The 25,681-nt window shown below is 39.8% G+C and overlaps 2 protein-coding genes across 3 annotated transcripts; both read left to right on the forward strand.

Moving 5' to 3' along the window:
- Nucleotides 1-555: 555 nt before the first annotated feature.
- LOC115754960 (pentatricopeptide repeat-containing protein At1g08070, chloroplastic) lies at nt 556-2,915 on the forward strand. Its single transcript, XM_030694161.2, has one exon. It carries the CDS (start codon nt 585-587, stop codon nt 2,793-2,795), a length of 2,211 nt encoding a protein of 736 aa, XP_030550021.2. The 5' UTR covers nt 556-584; the 3' UTR covers nt 2,796-2,915.
- Nucleotides 2,916-23,659: 20,744 nt separating this feature from the next.
- Nucleotides 23,660-25,121, forward strand: LOC115754932 (RNA-binding protein involved in heterochromatin assembly dri1). Of its 2 annotated transcripts, none has more exons than XM_030694123.2 (4): nt 23,660-23,726; nt 24,190-24,519; nt 24,754-24,824; nt 24,951-25,121. In XM_030694123.2, exons 2-4 carry the CDS (start codon nt 24,197-24,199, stop codon nt 24,962-24,964), a joined length of 408 nt encoding a protein of 135 aa, XP_030549983.1. In that variant the 5' UTR covers nt 23,660-23,726; nt 24,190-24,196; the 3' UTR covers nt 24,965-25,121. The 2 variants fall into 2 exon arrangements, with proteins under 2 accessions (XP_030549983.1, XP_030549984.1); XM_030694124.2 differs by having other exon boundaries at nt 23,674-23,726; nt 24,194-24,519.
- The last annotated feature ends 560 nt before the right edge of the window (nt 25,122-25,681 follow it).

A 25,681-nucleotide genomic window follows, 5' to 3' on the forward strand; every position in this document is an offset into this window, starting at 1 on the left:
GCTTGAAGCGAAGCGATCTGTCCACAGATGGGAAGTGGTAAGTAACAAAGTTACAAATTTTCTATTTCACAACCCTTTTATTTATAACATGATTTTCATTTCGATTTCCTTTCTCTCATTGTTGAGGCGGCAATCGGTGTCAATTACAAGGGATACGACCTTAGTGGTAATCATAATGTCAAGTTCTTCCGACGGCTCCACAAAGTTTCCGAATATGGTAAATGCCTGCCAACTCTTTCGACAAAATCCAACGTCCATGGTTTGAAGATCACTATGCCAAACAATGACCAAGGAACCACTATGAATTCACTATAGAGACCTGGCAAATTGTTGCAGGAAATAGAAACGCAGCAGAAATCAATTTGGGGGCGGCTTCAATTGCCCGGATCAAACCGTTCCAATCGGACTCGGGCCAAAATTCTCTCATGAGGACCGGGCATGTAGTCAGGCCGAAATAGCCCGGCCCGCAAAATTCTGGCGGGTACTGGACGTTGACTCGAGAATTCACCAACTGTAATTCAAATTATCTGTCTCCTTTTTCATCCTCTCGTCCTCCTCCATCACAGTCCAGAAGACCGAGAAAAATGCTCGCTTCGCCTATCGCTCTCTCAGCTTCGCCATCCAATTTCCATGTCCTCCCTTCTTCTGACCCACCGTACAAGCTCCTCCAAGCACACCCATCTCTGTCACTGCTCTCCAAGTGCAAGAACCTCCAACAGCTCCGGCAAATCCACTCCCGAATCATAAAATCCGGCCTCCACAATACCCAGTTCGCGCTCAGCAAGCTCATCGAGTTTTGCGCTGTCTCGCCTTCCGGGGATCTGTCATATGCCGTATCGCTGTTTGAATCCATCGAGGAGCCGAATCAGTTGATCTGGAACACTATAATCAGAGGGCATTGTTTGAGCGATACGCCGGGTTTAGCGGTAGAATTTTATGTTCGAATGTTGTTAAGTCGGGCGATGCCAAATTCTTATACTTTCCCTTTCCTGTTGAAGTCTTGCGCGAAAGCTGGGTTGATTCATGAAGGGAAACAGACTCATTCTCATGTTTTAAAGCTAGGACTTGAGTCTGATGCCTTTGTGCACACTTCGCTTATTAATATGTACGCTCAAAGCGGTGAATTGGACAGTGCCTGTCTGGTGTTCGAGAAAAGCTCGTACAGAGACGCCGTGTCTTATACGGCTTTGTTGACTGGTTATGCATCTAGTGGTCAAATGAAGGAAGCCAAGCAGCTGTTTGAGGATATTCCAGTGACAGATGTGGTGTCTTGGAATGCTATGATTGCAGGGTACAGTGAATCTGGCCAATTTGAGGAGGCGATAGAAACATTTAGGGGAATGCAGAAGGCAAATGTGATGCCGAATGAGAGTACAATGGTTACAGTTCTCTCAGCTTGTGCTCAGTCAGGTTCAGTCGAATTAGGGAAGTGGATCCATCGTTGGATAGAGGATCATAGAATGGAGTCGAATTTACGGCTTGTCAATGCCCTTGTTGACATGTACTCGAAGTGTGGGGATGTAGAAACAGCTCAAGGGTTGTTTGACGGTATGCCGCAGAAGGATGTGATTTCGTGGAATGTTATGATTGGTGGTCACACTCATATGAATCGTTACAAAGAGGCATTGGTTCTGTTTAGGGAAATGTTAAAATTGAATGTGGAGCCTAATGATGTCACATTCTTAAATGTTCTCCCATCTTGTGCTTGCTTATGTGCACTCGATCTTGGAAAATGGATTCACACTTATATAGACAAGAATTTCAACAGTTCAACAAGCACTGCTCTATTTACCAGTCTCATTGACATGTATGCTAAGTGCGGAAACATGAAGGCAGCAGAACAGGTTTTTAATGGCATGGATAGTAAAAGCTTGTCTTCTTGGAACGCAATGATTTCTGGATTGGCCATCCATGGGGAAGTAGAGAAGGCCCTTGGCCTTTTCTCGAGAATGGTCAATGAAGGGCTCAGGCCAGATGATATCACATTTGTTGGTGTTTTATCTGCCTGTAATCATGCAGGTTCATTCGAACTTGGAAGGAGTTATTTTAGTTCAATGATCCAAGACTATAAAATCACCCCTAAATTGCAGCATTATGGATGTGTCGTAGATCTCTTGGGTAGAAATGGATTGTTTGATGAAGTGGAGGCCCTCATAGAAACGATGAATGTGAAACCAGATGGTGCTATTTGGGGTTCTCTGCTTGAAGCTTGCCGAGCTCATGGACAAGTCGAGTTGGGTGAAATTTTTGCTCAGCATCTTTTCGAACTGGAACCCGATAATCCTGGTGCGTACGTGCTCTTATCTAACATTTATGCAAAAGCTGGTAGGTGGGACGATGTGGCGAGAATAAGAACCAAACTGAATGATGAGGGAATGAAGAAGGTTCCTGGGTCTACATCTGTAGAAGTAGATGGAGCGGTTCATGAGTTCCTCGTGGGCGACAAAACACATCCTCAGAGCAAAGACATATACATGATGTTGGATGAAATAGACAGGCTTTTGGAAAGGGCTGGGTTTGTGCCAGACACTACCGAGGTGCTTTACGACATGGATGAAGAGTGGAAGGAGTGCGCACTAAGTCAACACAGCGAGAAGCTGGCGATTGCGTTTGGGCTGATCAGCACTAAGCCCCGGACAACCATCAGGATTGCCAAGAACCTTCGAGTCTGCAGAAACTGCCATTCAGCGACAAAGCTCATTTCGAAGATTTTCAATAGGGAGATAATTGCACGGGACCGTAACCGCTTCCACCATTTTAGAGATGGTAACTGCTCATGTAAGGATTGTTGGTAATGAGCACGTCAGGAAATAGGGATAACATTTGGTAATTGTAAATTGCAGTAAATTGCTGAGTTCATACTGATACTCTCCATTCTTATATAAAATATGAACTAGATCCATCTTCAGGAAGAAGCAGAAGAACCCCTTCTTATTTTTTGAGGAGACACAAGATGGTGCTCTGCTTTCTAGTTCGCTCAGATACAAGTTGGGTCGAAATGGAATCCATAATAGCTTCTTGTCTAGTTTTTTGAGTTCACGCTTCAACGTTGGAGACTTGCTTGAAGGAGCTGCTCCAGCAACTGCGATAAGAACTTAAGTAGTCCTGTCAGATAATCGCAACATATGGTCTATTTTATACAACATTTTTTGTTCTAATATTACATGAACATTTATGAGACCCAATTATTGATCATTATAGGTCTGATCAAATATCTAGCTGAGTCAAATGACCTGTTGAGATAATGAGTGCTTGAGCTGTGTTTGAGGTTTGCTCTTGCCGAGGGCAGCATCCTTGCACTAGCCAACCGCATAGTTAAGCATGTACATATTGAGAAAAAGCCCTTGAATTGGACAAAAATTTCTGTCAAAGAAATTGAACAAACTTAAGATCAGATATCTCAAGAAGAAAGGAACCCCGACAAAACGAACAAGACAAAGACTCACGGTTGGCATGGCTGTTGCTATTCCCTCCGGAACAGCCGCCTTAGCTCTGGCTTTTACACCCTCTGTTTGATGCACATCAGAAATCTAATCTTAATCCATTTCGCAGAAAACAAGAAAGAAGAATAGCAATTTTGCACAAAAAAAAAAAAGGACAAACTTAATTCATGGAATGTTCATGTATGGAGCGTTGCGTACCGCGAGAGCAACGTTTCACCATGGCCGGCCTCTGGTCGAGCGCAGCCAAGCTAGTTTTCTCGAGGGGAGACCCATTGACATTATTGTTGGCCATTGCTGTAGAGTGATGAGATCCTTAGGTTGCGTTTGGTCGTCCGGATTTCTAGTTAGGATAGGACTGGAAAGAATAGAATAAGAAATCCAGGGATTTAATCATATCCAATCTGCCGTTTGGTGAACTTCGGATTTAATGGCGGATATCTTTATATCTTATCCTATCTATTGTTTGATAGAAACTAGATATCAATATAATGATTCTTGACATGTACCATTCGGAGGCTCTTCTCTAGAGCAGACGTGGCGGATGTCCGGCCGCTCGCCAAAGCTCAAGGGAGCAGCCGTCAGGGCTGAAAACACACAAATTAATTGCCATGCACTAAACTTAGCAAGTTCAAAGCCGATTCACGGAAACAACAGCAGCATGAGCTAAATTTGGAAGACCTCAAGGCTTAGGAATTGTTAGCAGAGTTAGAGTTTTTTCAAAAGGCGAAAAACTATTTCCCCCCTCTCTATCTCATCCAATTTCATTCTCGATTCATCCAATAATGCCCTCTTCTTCAACATTCGATCTCCTCACGACCCGCAGTTTACTAACTCCAGCTCGCCCACCACAGCATACTCACATTCTCCAGGCATAAGTACAACAGACTATTCTTGCAATTTCCAGGGATCTGGATGGTCCAATACACTCGCCAAACCACTAGCGCGAATTAAGCACGAAGCGAAACACACTAGAAGAAAACGAGCACTACTCAAACAAGCATTCACCGTGGACTTTGTCGTCGAGCATGGTGGACATGACGTTGACGAAGTTCACAACCTGGCGGGGCCCCCAGTCGGTCCACGCGTCCTCTTCGAAGTGCAAATCGGTGAACAGAGCGATCTTGAACGGTGACCCTGGCTTCGCCGCCACCGCTGGAGAAGCTAAAATGTAAGCTACGATTTTATTCTATGTGCAACAACCCAAGAATAACACGTATAGATAAGAGAATCATGTTTATCAAGCAGATGAATTAACAAACTTTATTTCGGATCCATGGTTCTTGATGCGGAATTTGCGACGATTTGATGCTCAAAGCCTTCTCCTCTATGAACCCCCTTTATACACTAGTTTCAATGAGACGGTCTCTCTTGTATGACTTCTGACAACTCTTTATGTGAGATTATGTGGATATTAGGATTTAGAGGAGAGACTTGAGCTCTATTTACAAAGTTTGTAAGCTACCCTCTCATTACGAATAACAAAAGAACTCGGCCCACACTATCCAGCTTTATATTATATTAGACTAAATGGGAAACTTTTTATCTTTTCTTTATTAGACCAATTAATAATTACAATAACAATTAATAAAGCCTATATAAAATATATATTCTAACATTTTCTCACTTGAGCTATATTAATTGAAATTGTACTATATATGCGCATCTTTATATTAGTCTAGAGATAAGTACTAATATTCAATAAAGTCTTAAGCACCTAATCATAGCAGAAACTGCATCAAAAGACAAAGCCATCCATGGTCACAAATGCTCTTAACTTTACTAATATAGATTTGATATGGTATTGTGGCAAACAAATGACATCTCAAATGACAGAGAAACTTTATATGTTATCATCCTTGTTAGTTATCATTCTCTTACTTTAAATATCACGAAACCCGATGTGCCACTAAAGAATATCTTTTATGATTCCAATGAACCTGCATATGCCTTGCATTTATAGTGAATTATATACTTTATGTGTAAAAAGACATATGGTTATAGCCAAAAATTAAATGCCCCAGCTATCACTCAAGATTTACATAATACCTTGAGATTTTCAACAGATATGGATTAGATATGAAAATAACACATTTATAAACACTTCATGAATGTAAAAAGTCAATACATATCAAAACTTTCACTAAATGTAACATAATATAGATGTAAAATTTATTAGAGCAAAAACTAAAGAGCTCCCACTAAACAATGGCATCATACGATACTTCTAAGCCCATGTTAATAACATGTTATTCAAATACATAAGGACGTAGACCTTTAGTTAGTGGACCAGCAATCATATCATCTGTAGAAATATGCTCTATTGCAATGTCACCATTATGTACGGATTCCTTTATGGTCAAAAACTTGACCTTCATATGTGTAGATCCCTTGAGACCTATGTTATTGTTAATCAACAACACTGCAAAGTTATTGCCATAATATAATTATATGGGCCTATCGACAAAATCAAATAAGGTCAATTCTCTAATGAGATTCCAGAGCCAAATAGCCTGAGTAGAAGTAGAAAAACATGCTATAAACTCCACTTGCATGGTAGAAGATGATATCAGTTTCTGTCTCTCATTTTTCCATGATACTATTGCATCACCTGCTAGCATAAAGATGTACCTTGTTGTTGACTTTTTGTCATCCCGACAACTAGCATAATCTGAATATGAATGTGAATTTCATACTAGCTGCATGTTTTGAACATATTCCTAAATCAGCATATAGTCCTTAGTCCTCTTGAAGTACCTTAAAACCTTCTTGCTAGCAACCCGGTGATCGTGTCATGAATTTAGCTGGCATCCGCCTAAAAGTTCTGATGCAAAAGCAATGTCTAGCTTAGTATAAACTTGAGCATACATGGTACTACCAAGTGCACTAGCATAAGACACATTCTTCATCTGTGCTTTCTCAACATTTGAATGAGGATATTGTGAAAGACTCAATTTATCACATTTGCAAACAAAAGCAATTCCTGATTTGCGTTGTTGCATATTGAATCTTTCGAAAATACGATCAATATATGTAACGTCCTGCCGTCCTTTGAGAATGCACACCCACCCAAGCCGTATAATTTAAACCCAGGATACTACATCTACGGCGAACACATAAAATGAAATGCGCATGCGGAAGGAATACTCCAACCCTAACAATAAAAAATATGAACAAAAAGGGCAGTAACACACAACAATAAATATATACAAAGATAGTGGTCACATGCATACTAGTAGAAGAACATGTACAATAAGAGGCAACCCAAAAAAACCGAACATCCAGATTCCTCCAAATCTACCCCAAAAGGAACTTCTCAAGAGCAACCGGACTACTCGGAGGAACTAATAGTCACGTCCTCAACCTCGTCTCCTGTCGGAACGTACTCGGAGAAAGTATCGGAGCTCGTCTCCAGCATCTCGTCCTCCGACTTGTCCTTCTCCGAATCAAATATCACGATCACCTCGTGATCCTCCTCCATCGTCGAGGTCTTCTCCGTTATGTTCCAAGAAGCAGCTGCTGACACTTGAACCACACCCTCGACATCTTGATGGGACGGGTGGCACCATCCCGGAACTACATCGCAGGGTACATCGGATGGCTGTAGAGGCCCGAACAAACTATTGTTCCCTATCTTACGAAACCACGCTTCATAACAATGCGGTTGTGGATCTTCTCCACCTACATCCACCTAAACTGTAGTACATTTTCTTAGAAAAACTATTCCTAAGTTAGCCGGGAATTCATCCCATACGGTTGTCATCTCTTTCGGATCTCCCAATCGCACTGGCAGCATTTCTATAACTTGGGGTTTGAAAACCAAGGTCCCGCTACGGGGTGAGATTCACATCTCGGCAAGTAAACCCAAATCCTATACTAGACCACTAGCCCTTCCGAGTTATGCAACAAAGCATACATATGACAAGATACAAAATAAACCTCTTTACACAGTACAATATCATATATATATATATATATATATCATACTATATCTTACGTAAGGTGACATAGATAGAGGTCAAGATCAAGTAACTCAAGTACCGGTAGAGTAGACTTAAGTCATAACAACATGTATAATCAAATTAGTACTACAAGAATGATCAAGTTTGATGTATTAGTAACTATTCATTCGTATCTCACACATGAGATTCTCATCTCGTTACAGTTCTCAAGATAACAACATAGCCGCGCAAAATGTTCCAGGCTATCAATACCAGAGTTCGTGTCGACCTATATTGGTCATTTTCCCGAATGATCAAGACTCGGGATATTTCATTTTCCCACATGATCAAAACTCAGGATATTTCCTTTCACATGTACTCTGCATGACCAAGGCCCAAGCATTTTTTTTTATAGAGTATTACACAAATTATTCCCCACATAACCAAGACCCAGGGTATCGACCCCGCATGGTTCAAGACTCAGGACAATCTATTTCCCTCTTTTACTCATATGCCAATTAAGTTACACTTCACATTTTACGGCTATTCGTAGTATAAGTCATCTCATTCAGAAGCATCTTAGTGATAAAAAAAAAAAGGTTTCAAGAACACTTACCCTTGGTTCCAAAAGCAACTTGAAAAAGTCTCCTCACAACCGCAAAAGCTTGGCTAAATAGATTTCCGCATCGAATCTATATAAACCATAGCAAAACTCCATTAATTTTTTATCCAATTGAGCCAAAATGTTAATAGCACTCAAAGTAACATCCTAAAACATCCAAACGATAAAATCACAGCAAGGTGACACCATTTGTAGTCCCTCAAGTCCATGGTATATTCTGTCCAAAAACAGGACAACTTGTTTCCTTGAGTTTCAAGCACAAATTAGCCATGAATTAACTTCCAAACTTTAATTTAATTCATATACTCCCTCATAACACCTTCCACAATGTCTTAGGATGTCTCATATTCTAATTCCAAGTCAAAATATTCCTTGTACAACCCATGAACAGCTTTGGTACAACAGGGCAAAACCGGTCCTGTGTTGTCTCACCCAAAATCCAATTCAAATCTCTAATTTAACACTAATTCAACTTGTGGGAACCTTATTCTATATGTCTTAGGGGTCCACTAAAAATTTGGCAGCATAACCACTCATTTTGAGCCCCCAATCAACTTAACCAAACAAAGTGCACAAACTGTCCAGTATATGTCCAGTAGAAACACTTTAATCTAACCATTATAACTCGAATTTTTCCTTAATCACTCAGTGTCCCTAAATCATCCATACTCAGCCCTATAAGTCTAGAAGTTACCACCGAAAATTTGGCATCAAAAGAAGTTTCTAAGAGGGAGAACAGCCACTTACCCTCAGCTAGCTCCAAATCTGTCTAGTTTTCTTCCTCAGCTTGGTTCTTTCAACTGGGAGCTTCAAATGACGTGATTCCAATTGGAGGTTGTCGAGGACACGTTGAATTTCAAGTGGGTGATCGGGGGCAGCCAAAAGACCACCGGAGGGTGCCTTCATACGGACCGAACGAAACGGGCAGAAAGTGGTCGGCTGAAACAGTTTTCTGGTTTTGCTGAAAAACCTTGAAGATGAAGGAGATGATGGAAATGAAGCATGGAGATGAAGTACTCGTGAATTTGAAGAAGGAGGAAGGCTAAAGAAGACTTGGTTTTATATTAAAAAAAATTCACTTATGTGAATAGTAACGTCAAGGTCACATTAATGCTAACCATGCTCTCTAATGACACTTGTCACATGTCAATAATTATCCACATGTGTATTGACCAGCATTGACCCTTCTTATCTTCATATTTTTGGCTGAAGCAAGGTGAAAATGACCAAAATGCCCTTTGATGAACTTAGAACAAGAATAATGCTTGAGAGGCAAAACGGTCATTTCACTTTTGTCGACTGAAAATTCAATTCTTTTCCAACTTGAATTACTCTTGATGAGGCGACATCCAATGTATATCTAATGTTGGAATTCTTCATTTCCATTTTCCCAATTTTAAGATTCCATTTTCTAATTCATTTTCTATCCAATGTAACTCCGGTTTATCCCAAACCAACGGGCGGCTTTTGCGGTGACGTTACGCATATCGACTCAACATTTTCATCACTCTTAGGCATACTCTAGTCATGGCCATTTTGGTTGTCATGTAATTGCAAGGGTTTATCACTAGCTCCATAAGTCTCAATCTTCATAAATCGATTTAGGAAAATTTCGCAAATCGTACCATACTAGCAATGGATTCCATAATCATTCTTAGATCAACTTGTATTGGCTCTAAACATCCCCTCTAAAATCCTTATGGTCGGAAGGTCAATTCCTATTCGAGTTTCCTAGGTCCATGTACCTTATTGCGCGTTAGCCTTCCCCTTTTTGATCGGATAACTCAAGATTAATCAGATCTTAGTGGAATATAACTGAAATACATCGATTGAGCATTTCCCATTCATAGACCTCAAAATGGTCGGAAATTCAGAATGTCAAAATATATGCCCTTTGAGATAAGCCCAAAATGAGGCAAGAATGATCCTTGTGGATCTCAATGCCAAAGACAAAGACGCATCACCAAGGTCCTTCATGTCAAAGTTTTGTGACAACATTCGCTTTGTCTCATGCAGTAATTCAACATCACTACTTGCAAGCAAGATGTCGTCAACATAAAGAACGAGAAAAATAAATTTCCTCCCACTGACCTTGCAGTATATACACTAATCCAGTTTTTTTTTTTTTTTTGGTAAGGTAAGTATGCATTGATCTTTCAAAAAGCTAGATACAAAAGATACCGGACACAAAAGCCATTAACTCAATATGGCACTTAGTGTGACATGGAGAGTTCAATGGTGTACCGGTGACAAAATACACCAAGAGAAGGGCCAATAACAGGAGGCCAACAAGCTAGTACAAGGAAAAGAGAAACCAAACAAGTGGCCAAACTAGTAGGGCTACCCGCTAACCAAAAAAAACCAGAGCTGGATGAGGGGAGAAACCGCAATGCACCGAGCAAAGTGGCACCTCCTGGAGGAACCAGTAGCAGATCAACATCATCGGTAGAGGGAGAGTCTCCTGAGTGACGTTGAGGAGACAACCACAACAGCCCAAAAGGTGAAGGCACGGCTACAATGTTGAGAAGCTTCAAAGTCCACGCGGGTAGTAAGTTGGGTAGACAACAGCATACTCAAGGAGGGAGCAGCATCTGTGATGGTAGAATGGAGGACCTCCAGTTTTAGAGCAGCAACACAATATCATAGGCACAACAAAACAGAGAGCTGTAGCATGTGAGGCCCAAAGGTGCAGCACAACCGAAATTCTGGATACATCAAAACCCGGAAGAAAAAGGAAAACAAATAGGCCCTACAAAAGGCCAAATACAGAAAGTACATAAAAACAGGATGTACAACAAAGTAGAGAAACCAGCATAACCAATTGGGGATACCAAAAGAGAACGATAGGTAAATGAAGGAAAAACCAAAATAGTCATGACCCAACCAACAGCGGGGATTGGTGCTTGAGGGCACGACTCATGACCCAACCAACAGCAAGGATTGGTGCTTGAGGGCCTAGGACCGGGAGCACCATAACGGAATCTGCGCAGGGGCTGTGAGAAGAGAAGATAGGTGCAACAGACAAATCGAGCGGATACCAAACTATAATACCGATGCAGCAATAAGTTATATGCTAAGGGGGCGTATCAAATATATCGGAAGATAGACCCCAATTAATCTGAAGATGTCTATTGCGAGGATGATCTGAAATACGTCCTAAAGATAGAGCTTTATCCTTGACAAGTTTAATAGGGTGGAAGATCATCGCCGGAAGAAAGAGTTGCTCGTTTCGAAAAAGGTTATCGTTTCTTGTGGTCCAGATAATATGACAGAGGGTGCCAAGAGAGAATCTTGCAATCCTGTGAGAGAAGGAGGAGCCACCCACATGTGTCTTAGCCCATCTCATCAAACCATCCCAAGATCGATTCCGCCAATGTAATAGACATTTATACGCCCAAGTCGATGCAAGTTGACTAGTGATAGAGCAACAGAAAAATAGGTGGTCCACCGAGTCCGGTGTAGTGTGGCAAAAAGCACGGGAACCCTCATCTATCCTTCGGTATTGAAGAAGTAGTACCCGAGTCGGAAGACAGTTATGCGAAGCTAGCCACATAATAAAGGAATCCCGTGGAGCTAAGGATTTATCTCATACAAAGGAGTGCCAATGAGCTATCTGACCTGTCGGCCTAATAAGTTTCCAAGTTGAAGAGACCGAGAAAACTCCGGAGGAATGACCAATCCGAATGAAGCTGTCCTCTCTATTTTCCACCAAAGGAGGCCTGGGATCCAACCATGGCTGAATGGCATCAAGAACCGGAGAGGGTGGGAAAGTCGAGGAAAAAAACTGTCGGACGGTAATCATGCAAGGGATCCCAGCCCGATAAATGTCCGCTGCCGTGAAGAACTTGTGAAGTGGACCTTTCTCATGCCGGTAGTCGAACCGGAAGGAAGTTGAGAGGCCGTTCCCTAACGTCCATTTGAAATGCATCGAAAACTCTTGGCGAAGGTCCAGAATTTTCTTCCAAGACCAAGAGCATATGGTTGGCCTAGTGACAATCCAGAAGTTGGCCCTTCGTAAAAAGTTGGAATGAATCCACTTACACTAGAGAGATTCCTTATCGGTAAAGAGAGACCAAATGTGCTTCAGAGTCAAGGCTTTGTTACAGTCTAGAAGCCTGTGGATCCCCAACCCACCTTCACTCTTAGGGCGACATATGTTATCCCAGGAGACCTTAGCCCCCCCAACTCCAAGGTATGGGCCCTTCCACAAAAATTGCTGAAGAATAACCTCAATTCCATTCAAAACAGATTTAGGAAGGGAGAAGACACCAACCCAATATATATGGACGGAGTGTAAAACAGATTTCAAGAGTTGCAACCGACCGGCGTAAGATAGGTATCGTTGAGCCCGGGACCGTGCTCTAACAGTAATAGCATTAACTAGAACATTGCAGTCGATTTTACTAAGCCTAGAAGAAATAACCGGGACTCCTAGATAACGAAACGGTAGGTTTCCTTGCTGGAAGTTCAAAAGGTGCTGAATTTGCAAGGGTAAAGTAGGCGGTCCACTCGAAAGATAAAATTCACTCTTCTTGGGGTTCGGGTTGAGTCCCGACCAAGTAGAGAAAATTTGTAATCCATTCTTTAGCAACTCAACAGAGGGTAAGTGGCCTTCAACAAATAATAAGACATCGTCCGCAAAGAATAGGTGGGACATCTGAAGATGTTTGCATCTCCAAGAAGGTTTGAACCCGGTGGAGGTAGACTTATCGTGTAGAATCCCGATAGAACTTCCATAACCAAAGTGAAAAGATAGGGAGAGAAAGGATCCCCCTGTTTGATCCCTCTTTTACTAGAGAAGAATCCGTGGAGTCCCCCATTGATGGCGACAGAAAATTTAGGTGTAGTAACACATTCCATGATCAAAACAATAAAGAAGTCCGGAAAACCGAAAGCTTAAAGAACTGCCTCCAGAAACCCCCAATTGATCGTATCATAAGCCTTGCAGAAGTCCACCTTAATCGCACATCTGGAGCTATATTGGGGATGATGGAAGTCCGCAAAGAGTTCCTGAGCAATCAAGATGTTATCGGTAATTCTCCTTCCTTTGACAAAAGCTGTGCGAGAGGGGGAAATTATCGAAGGCAAGAGAGAGGCGACTCTATTGGCTAGCAATTTGGTGATACATTTGTAGATTGTATTGCAACATGCAATGGGGCAAAAATCACTCATTGCCAAAGCATTTGGACACTTCGGAACGAGCGATAGGATGGTTGCATTGATCTCCTTTAATAAGTGGCCGCTCCTGAAGAAGTCCATAACCGTGGAAAATGGCGAAGTGCCGATGACATCCCAGGCCGAAATGAAGAATTCCATATTGTAGCCATCGGGGCCCGGGGCTTTATCCTTGGCAAGAGAAAATATAGTGGTTCAGATTTCCTCCCCGGTAACGAGCCTAGAAAGGAACTCCACTTTGTCCGCAGATAGGGTGTGGGAGAGAAATCGTCGGATTTCAGAAACATCCGGCCGAACGGTAGTCGTGGTTGTATTAAGGAGCATTTCATAATGGCTAACTCTATGGGCCTTGACTTGGTTCGGTTCATTTAAAGTCGATCCATCCAAGGTTGCCACTGACAAAATGCGATTGTGTAGTTTCCTCCTATTAACAAAGTGATGGAAGTATCTAGTATTCGAGTCCCCTTCTTTGAGCCATTTAATCCTTGATTTTGGCTTGAAAAAAGACTCCTCTTGTAATCCGAGAGCAGCGAAGATACGAAGGTGTTCCAGCTCACGATCCGCCAAAGCTTGATTCGTGGGATCACGATCAATGGCCTCTTGAATCGACGAGAGATCATTCCTGGCTTGCTCAATACGTTCGAAATCTCTCGAGAATGAGTTCCTATTGAGTTGCTTGAGCCGGTATTTAAGTAGTTTAAGCTTGGCACATACCACAAACATAGGGGTACCAACGATAGGAGAGGCCCAAACCTGCGATAAAATCTCCTTGAAAGAAGGGCGAGTCATCCAAAAGTTGAAAATTTTGAATGGCTTCTTCGAAGTAGGAGGAGGCAAAATTTTAACAACCATAGGTGTATGGTCAGAAATCCCGGGAGCCAAAAAAGTAGCCTTAAAGAAGGAGAGTACTCGGGTCCAATGTTCATTTATGAGAACACGATCAATCTTCCGTTGCTTGCGATTTGGACCAGAGGATGTAGTCCACGTAAATATGTGTCCCACATATCCGAGGTCATCCAAGCCCACCTAAGAGAGGCATTCTCCAAACTCATCAAAAGCTAGAATCCATGTATTCGAGCCACCCCTTCTATTAGTATACACCGATCCTGTTTGTTCTCAATAAACCCAAAAGAAGTAACAATACTAGAAAACTTTAAGTACCATTGTCTAGAAGTTTGTTTCAAGCTATATATAGACTTTTTCAATCTACAAACCAGATTAAATGTATCATCACCTGCAAAACCTTCGTATTGTGCCACATAGACCTGTTCATCAAGGTCTCTATTCAGAAAAGCAGTTTTAATATCCATTTGGTGAAGCTCCATATCAAATTGAACTATTAAAGCCATTATCACTCTAAAAGATTCTTTAGAAGATACAGAAGAAAAAGTTGCCTCATAGTCTAATCCTTCTCTATGAGTGAATCCCTTAGCTACCGGTCTGAATTTAAATTTCTCATTCTTTCATTTGGAGTCTCTCATAGTCTTATACACCCATTTACACCCGATGGGTTTATAACTTTCAAGTAATTCAACAAGCTTCTAAATATCATTATATTTCATAGACTACATCTCATTTTTCATCGCATCTAATCATAAATTGGACTGAAAATAAGAAACAGACTCTATATAAATTACCGGATCAATAACACAGCCAATATCATAATTATGCTCCCCTAAATAGATTATATAGTCTGGTGGCATAGTTGGTTGTCTCTCGCTAACGGATCTCCTTAGATGAGTATCTTTAACCTCATTATGCTCTTGGGAGGTTCGAGGAACTTCGTCAAGAATTGCTTCAATAACAGGCTCCTAAACCTCAACAGGCTCGGTCTGCGGTGTAGGGACCTCTACAATTGTCTGTATAGGTAGAGAAAATGACATAGAAGTACCCACCGTACTGTTATCATCAATAGTCCGTGAGCAATCACCTTTTTCGGCCACATTAAGCGCCAAAAACTTCGCTGTCCGTGAATCCATAATTCTTATACCTCCATTGAGATTATAAAATTGATATCCCTTCGAATGATTTGGATAAGACATGAAATAACACCGAGTGATTTTGGCATCAAACTTACTCAAAGTTGGATTATATAATTTTACTTCTGCGGGGCATCCCCAAACCTTTAGATGATTTAAGTTAGGTTTACGTCCAGTCCATAATTCAAAAGGAGTAAGTAGCGCAGATTTTGTGGGAACACGATTTAAAACATAAAGCACTGTTTTCAGAACTTCACCTCACAAAAATCTCGGTAAATTAGTTCTATTAATCATACTACTCACTATATCAATAAGGGTACGAATACGCTTTTCAGCTACACTATTATGTTTAGGACTTCCGGGCATAGTAAACTAAGCCACAATCCCATAATCCTCTAAGTATTTGGCAAATAGCCGTTTAAGCTATCCAACATCGCCATGGCGACAATAATACTCACCACCATAATCGGATCTAACGATTTTTATGATTTTTCGCAGTTATTTCTCAACTTCAGCCACGAAAATCTTAAAGCGGTCAAGCGATTCAAACTTTTTCTTAATCAAATACAAATAACCATATCAGGAATAATAATCAATAAATGAAATGAAATAAAAATTTCTACATAATGTTGTTGTATATGGTCCACTTATATCTGTATGGATGATCTCTAATAAGAGAGAACTATAGACTGCAGTTTTCTTCTTTATTTTAGTCATCTTACATTTACGGGAGTCTCTACATGTGTCTAAATCACTTTTAAGAGTAGGTAGAATGTCTATATTTATCATTCTTTCCACTCTTTCCTTAGAAATGTGACCAAGACATTTATGTCATAATGCCTAAGACTGTTTCTTATATAGATGTTTTTTGAAAATAACTTTTTCAGTTGTATAAACGATGTATATTTCATTGCGAGGTAAACATAATCTGCACACTCCATTGGACATAATGCAATGCCCAACTTTATTTGAATTAAAAGAACTAGAAATTGTATTGCTTGAAATCTCAAAAGAGTAAACACACATGTCCAAACTTGATACAGAAATTAAATTCCATCTAAAAGAAGGTACATAAAATGTATTCCTTAACATCAAATTAAAATTAGAATCTAGAATTAAAATAACATCTCCCACGAACTCAACATTAGCTTTATTGTTGTTTCATATGGTGAGATTTGATTCTTCCTTATTTGGCTTTCTCCAGTTTATAAATCTATGTATAGTAAACGTAACATGGTTAGTTGCACTACTATTTAGCCACCATGAACAAGATGGGATTCCTAATGGATTAGATTCGCAAACCAATGCCAAAGAATTATTACCTTTAGGCTACAACCAATTTTTATATTTAACGCAATCTTTCCTTATTTGTCATCTCTTCTTACAAAAGAAATAGAGACCATCCTTACCATCGTTGCCGTCCTTTTTAATGGTCGGTTTCTTAGGACCCAAGTTGTCGGACGGACCGGTGGATGAAGGAGTTATTTTATGAGTATGATTTTTGTGCATCTTACCCTTCTTAATACCAGAACTAGAGGCAATATATATGGCAATATGCGCTTTACCTTTCTTCGGCTTTATTTCCTTTGACACCACCCTTACAATTAAGGCATTGATTGACCATGTCTAATCTGCAGTATTATATTGTGTTTGGATAATACAAAATTTAGGTGGAAGAGAATTGAGTGCAAGATGTACAACACAAGCATCAGAAATATTACATCAAGCGCCTTGAGCTTTGTTTGCAGATCCACCATCCTTAGGACATAATCCCTAACACCAGCAGAACCATCATACTTCAAGCTAAATAACCCCGATAGATGTGTCCCAACTTCAACATTAAGAGAGTCATGATTCCTTGCCACCAAGGCCTTCATCATATGCTTAGCAGTGATATCAATTGTGAAATCACTTCTAAGATGTTCATATATGGATTACTTCATAAATAGTAAGCAAATTCTATTGCTCTTTTCGCAAGCAGCAAAGTGTGCTTTCTAGGATTCTGTATAGCCTCGGTGAGAGCTGTCGATTTATCCTCATTAAGAGCATCATGAACATTCGCTAATTTCATACCAAACAAAAAATCATCTCTCCACTTCTTAAAATTAGAACCAGTAAGAATCTCAATAGATATGGAGTTGCCATTCACAGAAAGGTGACAGAAAAATAATCAAAGTTTATAATTAGCATAATGTGAAAATTTACCTTAAGAGTTACATACATACATCATCATGTAATCACCTCTGGGCATAAAACATAATATGTAGTTGTATACTCTCTACATTATAGCGGCCTTGAGAATTTATTTTAATATTTGTCAATTCACCACCTTTGGGTGTATGAAAAAACTTGAACTAGTCAATTCTCAATCATATGCTATACATGTAACCTTCCATGAAATAATACACAATTATCTCCTTTGGGAGTATGACTATGTACTAAAATAGAATACATCTCAATACTTTATAAACCGTTATTTATTAAACCCAACTAAATGTGCCACTTTAGCTGTCACAGCCCAATTGAATTTTTTTGAAATTGGGATATAAAATTTATGTTTCACATTTACCATATGCATGTAATTTCATACTTAAAATTAGGTGCAATTATCCACAAAAAATCACATACCGTGCTAATTTACATTGACGCATTCAACAATACATGTTAAACCATATACATGTAGTTAATAAATTATGCTCCACATATCCGTATGTGGTACTTACATGTGAGCTTATATCTGTATTTCACAAATCATAGAGAAATACATACGAAAAATACCAAAATTGCCCCAACCAATACACGTATTTGGGGTTCCATATGTATTTTCATTTCATAAAAGCATCGAACATATAAAATAAATATACCACCAGATAAAGCATAAGCATACGAGCATGTCGGTACCTGAATCTCCTCGAACGGATCACTCACGCACCCTCACACGCCTCAAACTTTCCACACATAATCCCCAAGCACCGACACGTGCAGCGCACGTGTTCGGTCTCGATCAGCATTGAAAATCGATCCAACCAGTTTATTCCTAGTCCAACTACTATCCCTTTACCGAACCGGCGAATTAGGTCATGCGACCCGATCGAACCGGTCAACGATCGAAAGGCTCTAGTCAATAGTCAACCGATTCGGGTTGGGGTCATAGGTCGGGTCAGGTCATCGGGTCGGTTCAGATCTACCTAAACTAAAGTGATGTTATGTGATATTAGCCTTACAAGTACCACACACACGCGGGGTCGGGTCTAGCGCATGGCCCTCACATGGCTGATGTGCAGCTGCACATGGTTGCACATGGCAGCATGTCCGGCTTCCTCCGGCGGTGATATTGATGTGGTTTTACTCGTCTCGATGAGTACTTTCAGAATACATAATTATTTTTCACTTTTTACTGAAAATAAAATTTTGAAAAATGGCCGGAATGTGATTCGGGATCTAAAACACATAGGCTCTGATATCACATATAAGCTGCGATTTTAATCCATATGCAGCAATCCAAGAATAACACGTATAGATAAGCGAATCATGTTTATCAAGCAAAGGAATTAATGGACCTTATTTCGGATCTATCATTCTTGATGCGAAATTTGCGACGATATGATAGTCAAGAACTTCTCCTCTATGAACCCATTTTATACACTAGTTTCAATGAAACGGCCCTACACATATCACTTCTGACGACTCTTTTTGTGAGGTTATGTGAATATTATGGTATAGAAGAGGGACTTGAGCTTTATTTATAGAGTTAGTAACCTACCCTCTCTCATTATGGATAAGGAAATAACTCAATCCATACTATCCTGCTCCATAGTAGACTATACAGAAAACTGTATTTCTTTTCTTTGTTAGACTAATTAATAATTACAATAACAATTAATAAAACCCATATAAAATATATATTCTAACAACAAAAATCATATATGCTGATATGATAGAATTGCTCTGACCGCCACCGCCGGAGAAGCTGGTGGCCTCAATTGTTGAGGCGGCCCGCCTCTGAAGAAGCTAGCCGCCGTTGGAGAGGCGAATGGGCATGGCGAATAGGGCAATGGCAAAGAGGGGGTGGCTTGAACGTGCAATTTATGATGTTATGAATAACAGAAATCCTATCCAGCTCTATCACATCCCTCCCCCTAGAATAATTTTATCCCCTATATCCTCTTTATCATATCCTGGACAACTACCAAATACGCGATAGGATAAAACATATCTCATCATGAGTTTTATCCAGACGATCAAACATAGCCTTAAGGTTTAGGCGATTTGGTTTTTAGTTGGTTTTGCGTATTAAGGGTGGGTTTGAGAATTTGGAATTTGGGGATTGACATTTTTGGAAAGAAACTGAGATTTTTGTAAACAAAGAGACAAAGAGAATCTATGTGGATGTATAAAGTCGTTTTTAAGGTAAAGCACAAGGATGTATTTGGCAAAGTAGAGGCGTGCAAGTTTTGTGATTGGGTAAAAGGTGAGACATGTTTTCTATTTTCTTCCCTATACTAATCACCATCTAAGTACATCTTTGCTACTATGTCTACCATTATATCTGACACTTATTCATGACTTCATTTCCTATATTCATAATACTCCCGTTTATTCGATTGCTTGTCCAAAAAGAAATATGCCATTTCAAAGCCATCTTATATTTTATTTCAAGTATAATTATTTCATATAATGTTACTAGAGTGTAAACCGGCTTTCCAATACCAATAGTGAAAGCAATGGAAAAGAATAAGTTCAATTTCGATAGGAATGAAAGTGTCACATTAATAACACTGTTTTTATATAGAGCGCATAAATTACTCAACCTAAAACAATATTCCCAATGCACAAATCAAGTGTAAGATTCATTTTGGCTGCTTCACTCACACGTTTAATGTTCAAGTCACATGTTGGAATGTTACAAAAGTGACCATTGATATGTTGTTTTCTTAATTATGGGTCAAATTTGTTATTATTTCTCTTCTTCGTGATCTTTAAATACATTCCAATCGAGGTCCTATCTGGTGCAATATTGTTTGGTAATAGTTAACAAATTGTTTTTTCAGACCTTACTTCATTGGTCTGAAAAATCCGACCGGACCCAAGTCGATTTCTTTTCTGCTTTTATGTTCTTTTTTAGGGTTTTTTTTTTAAATCCTCCCGTATGAAAACACAATGAATTTTTTCATAACCGGAAAGGTTAAAGCGAATTTTGCTCGTGGAGAACCAGATTCCAAGTAGCATTTTTTTTTTCCTTTTTGCTGTGCCAAGTTGAAAAGTCACTGGCTGAGGACTAAAAGCTGATTAATTATTAACGTAATTGAGATCGAACAATCTAATCGAGGCCGAAATCTAAGACCCCATGACTGGACAAGATCATTTTCCGTGCAAAACGGAAAGTGCATAGCAAAAGATGGTTGAGATAGGTTGGAATCGTGGAAAGGGGAGAAAAATAGGAGCAAACTGAGGCAGGACGGAAGCGGGTAGCCAAGCATGATTTGAGAACCGTAGAAAGGGTAGATAAAGGGAATAGTTAAATGGGGAGGAAATCAGATAAATGATAGAGGAAAGGGGAAGAAATGCCAAAACGTAATAACTCAATAATCGCAATCCCAATTCATACAGAAGCGAACTAAAGCAATCATTAACACCGATATACATATTGGGCGCGAATGAAAACTATTATATTCCTGAGAACAATTTTTGCTTGAAAATAGATTTTTCTATTTCTATACCATGGAGGAGTTTCTGAGGAGAGAAACTCGTTTGACAACCGACACTAAATTTATATTCCCAAAATAGAAATTCATTTGATAACAGTGCGAAATTTTTAACATTACGATGGAGGCTAAGTTATGACAAGAGGCGGAGCTACAATTGCAGCAACCTGCGGACAACCACCAGAGACCGGGGAATGGCGAATGGCGGCCGGCGACCGATGGAAACGTGACTGGCGGACGGTGGCTGGCGACCAGCAATCAGAAGAGCTTTTCTTTTTGTTTCCATTCCAGAGATAGGAAAGTAAGAAATTTCTGCTCTTCATTTATGTTCCATTTCTAGGCTAAAAATTTGCCCAAAAACTAAATATATATATAATTACCTTACCAAACGGAATTATGTTCCAAACCTGTTCTAGAAAATAGAAAAATAGGAAAATAGAGAAACATAATAGTTATCATGCGCCCTTAATTTCTCAATCAGATAACTATTAAAAAAGAAATATCATCAACTAAAATCTTAATGAGCTGAAGATAATCCTAAAGATAAGAAAACTACTTAAAAGTGTAATCTCAATGTAATTCTTCGTGTTCATCGATTCTCAAAATTGGACAGACTACTTAAAAAAAAAAAGATAAGGTCTTCACAGCAACTTTTAGTTGTCCGAGGATAACAAGGGTATGTGGTTAATTGAAATATCTGAAGACATAAATTTGACCTTTGACATCTTGCATGAGCATAGACACGGATAAGAAAAGTCGGAGTGTTGTTTGCCACTACTTATTTTTTCGCTCTTTTAAGCGCCACAAATTTGAAAAATCGATCAATGTGCCATTGGGAATTTGCCTTGCAGGAAAATTCAACTAAAACATTGGTCACCCTACGTGACACCACCAACATTGAGGTGGACAATTTTTATAATTTTGTAATTTTTTATTTTTTCTTTTCCTTTATTCCATTGCTTGCTTTCCTAGGCCAGCAAGGGTCACTAGCAACCCTCGACAGCCGAAAAGGCTGCCAAGGCCTTCGCGGCCTCTCTAGCTGCCGGCGAGTACTGCCTCGTCCACAGCCAACGGAGGGTGAGGCCTTCATGGCCGGAGAAGATAGCCGATGACCCTCACCGGCACCGAAAAGAAAAAGCAAAGAGAATATTTCGACATAGCACTTCCGTTAAATTTTAAAAGTTCCATGTTGGAATGGATAATTAAGTAAAAAAATTCACGTGGGATGATTTGCCGAAAGTGGCACTTGAATGATTGTTACTCCGATGTGGTACTTACGTGAGCAAAAAAAAAAAAAAATTTAGCCCTCAGCGCCGTATGTCCAACGTTGTCTTTTTGTTGGACAAAAATTTCCACATAGAACCTCAAGGTTTTAGGGTTGTTGCGATTCGCCCCCTGAATTTTAGAACTCGGTCGCCATGGGTACCCTGGTGTTGACTCGGATCTAATTTTAATTGAAGATTTGACCACGTGACAAACGAATGGCTAATGAGGACAAATTTGTCATATAAGTTTATACACCACCAAAAATTAGAAGAATCACCCAATTATATGTGAGAGCATTTGACTCAAGTACCAATGAGTATTTGACCAGGGTCAACATTGACAAATAGTTTTGAAATATAATTTTGAGTGGTCCTATTCCCTCCATTATATAGGAGATATTTAACTAATTTGCCTTTCATACCTAATTAAGTGTAGTCGCTTGGTAAAATGTATGACCAAAAATCAGCTGGAGTCAACGCTAGGGGAAACATCGCCACCAATTGCAAAAAGTTAGGGGGCAAATCATAAAAATTGAAAACTTGAGAAAGGAATCCTCCCTCGTTGATGATGATGGAGAAGGTTACATGGGAGGAATTTCTGTGCATGACCTAAGCATGTGAACATCCATCTTTGCCCTTTCCCCACCTTGGGCACGGTGTTAATGTCAATGAGAGATAAATAGAAGAAAACAAATAGAAAAGGAAAGGAAAAAAGAGGGGGGAAGGTAACAAATTAATATTCTTTTGTCCGCCCAACTTGGGTAAATAACATCGTCCCCTCATAACACCTTGCTGGAACTGGATAATGAGAGGAGGGAATATTATCTTCCTTGATGCTTTCGGGAGATATCTTTTGAAAAATTATGCAAAATGAAAAACAAGATCGACCGTGAAAGATGTCTAATCGATAAGATATTTTCTTCTGAAGGTTTGCTCTCTCAAACTTCTTGCAACGTGATAAATAAGAGGAAATGCGCTCTAATGGCTTGATTCCATGCATATCTCTCATTATCTCCTACGGCATGAACCTCGACACAAGTGTCAATGCCACATCTCCATCGACCACCACCATCGATCGCCTCTACGGTGAATTTTCTTTGATATGTCTTGTTAGGAGCAAGTGCGATTTGATTAATTTTTAATGGAAGGTATAGGTAAAGTGCTATGTTGATCATCTAACTCTTTGCCATGCATGAGGGAATCATGTGAAAAAAAAAAGGCCAAGGGAGGAATTTCACTTGGGATAAGAATATGTCATGCATGCATGCACTTTGCTTAGAGATTGAAAACAACCTTCCCCAAGAACAATGATAGGAACATGGAGTCAAGAGAAGGTTATATCTAGGAGTTGCAGAAGTTTTTCTTCTTTTTTGCTACTTTTGGAATCCTATCATCTTTGAGGAACTATCTGAGAAGAAATCCATTCCAGAAATTGGGAAAAAAAAAAAATGAAGGCCAAAAAGAAATACAGGGGAACCCACATGAGGCCAATCACAAAGAGTATATATAGGGTCCCCAAGCCCAAACTTCAACACAAAAGGCAGTATTTTGCTATCCTTTGTTGGTTTCTTGCTCCAACACTCTGCAATTTCCATCAAGGTTAGCTTCACTATCCTGTAATTAGTTTTGTTCCACATTGTTTCAGGTTTGAGTTTTGTAGTCACGTCTAGGGTGTAGAAATATTTTGCAAACAACTCATCATTTACTGGCTTTAGCTTCCATGTTAGGAAACAACTGTTGTGGGTTTGGAAAGAAACAGTAGTTACCCATATAGAATAGAAGACAAGAACATCAGGATGAACAACAACATGACCTTATCTAGATAACAAAGAGGCCAGTCTGCAAGAAAATGCAGTTTCAGAATGTTTTCTCATCATCAATACACATATTTTATAAAATTGGAGATAGTCTGAGTTACTTAATTCTTAGCTCATCTTAAAAGAACGGAGAAAAAACTCCACCCAAATATTAATGTTCATTTCATCATTATCTTGTTAGTACCCATTGTAGCTCATAACATCAAATTGCTAAAGCCGAATTTGTTTCCTATTTCTTAATGAAGACAGAGAATGAGCTGGTCCGGAGGAGACTGGATGTGCAGCGCTTGCCAGCACCAAAACTTCAAGAAGCGGGAGGCATGCCAGCGATGCGGGTATCCCAAGTTCGGAGGCCCCGACGTCTCAACATACCTCATGTACAACCGACCAGAAGCCTTGGCCGGAGATTGGTATTGCAATGCAATGAACTGTGGAGCTCACAACTATGCGAGCCGATCGAATTGTTACAGGTGCAGTGCGCTCAAGAATGATTACGTCGGCAGTTGTGGCGGAGGATATGCACCAGAGACAGGCGTTCCTCCGGGATGGAAAGCCGGCGACTGGATTTGCAATAGGTGAGTCCTACTCTCTCTAGTGCTGTTGCGTTAATTAAGATCATCTCCATCTGGAGCTCATGAGCCATAGCAAATTATTTTAAGAACCCTTCCCTTAGAAATTTATTAGGACAAGAATTTTCTATTACCCAACAATGTCATGTAACTTCTACTGGCCTTCTTCCATTTAATCCCCAAGTTTTTCTCATCTCTATAGTTAATATCATGTAAGGGAATGTGATTTGGGTTTCACAGATATGGATGTGGAGTGCACAACTATGCCAGCAGGACAGAATGCTACAAATGCAAGACACCAAGGGACTATGGTAAGGCTAATCGAATCTATCATCTGATGTTCCTCTTTTCTTCTGTCGCTATCAATTAGCTATGGATTACAAGCTACAGTTGCCCTTTAACGTCCGTCAATAATGCGTATTATCTTTCCTTTTCAGGTGCTGCAATGTAAGGGGAAGAAAAGCTTCAACAACCCCCTTTTGATTTCTCCACAGAATGCCACATTTTTGCTTTAATTTTCCCAGGAAAGGGAACAAATAAATGTATCTTTTGTATTAGTCGTCATTTAATGTCCCTTTTGGCACAAATCAATGCAGTCTACTCCCCCCCTCAAGGATTTTTCTTAGCTTCATTTACATTATGCATGCATTGTTCAGAATCTCTCTCTCTGAGCTGATTCGTTTATATTTCTGCATTGATTTTTAAAATTATTTGAAATCAACTATTCACCCCCATCTAGGTGATATCGCTAGCTATAACAAAAAGCTGATTAGTTATTAACATAATTGAGATCGAACATTCTAATCGAAGCTGAAATCTAAGACCCCATAACTAGACAAAATCATTTTCCATGCAAAACGCAAAGTGCATTGCAAAAGATGGTTGAGAGAGGTTTGGAATCGTAGCAAGGGGAGAAAAATATTGGTAAAATATGGTCGAATGGGATGAACAAAGAAATCAGACTCTAAGTCTTGATAGCACTCTCTTTAAGAAATTATTTGCCCCATAATGTTACTAATGATTACCGGTAAAAATCCTCTAGGATACAACGGAGTTTCAAGCGAGAATATTAGATAACAATTCTAATATTTCTCCAAGAATTCTTTAGGAAACAATCAGAAATGAATGCAGTATTTCTCTTGTTTGGAAAGAACGAAAATTGAAAGTA

Source organism: Rhodamnia argentea, chromosome 4 (assembly GCF_020921035.1).
Source record: "Rhodamnia argentea isolate NSW1041297 chromosome 4, ASM2092103v1, whole genome shotgun sequence".
In the NCBI taxonomy this organism is placed as follows: Eukaryota; Viridiplantae; Streptophyta; class Magnoliopsida; order Myrtales; family Myrtaceae; genus Rhodamnia; species Rhodamnia argentea.

Excerpts from the sequence above, each read along its gene's own strand:
- LOC115754932 (XM_030694123.2), top strand. The coding sequence starts at position 24,197 with ATGAGCTGGTCCGGAGGAGACTGGATGTGCAGCGCTTGCCAGCACCAA. Across the intron at positions 24,520-24,753 it reads GGCGACTGGATTTGCAATAG|ATATGGATGTGGAGTGCACA; the intron begins GTGAGTCCTACT and ends TGGGTTTCACAG.
- LOC115754960 (XM_030694161.2), top strand. The coding sequence starts at position 585 with ATGCTCGCTTCGCCTATCGCTCTCTCAGCTTCGCCATCCAATTTCCAT.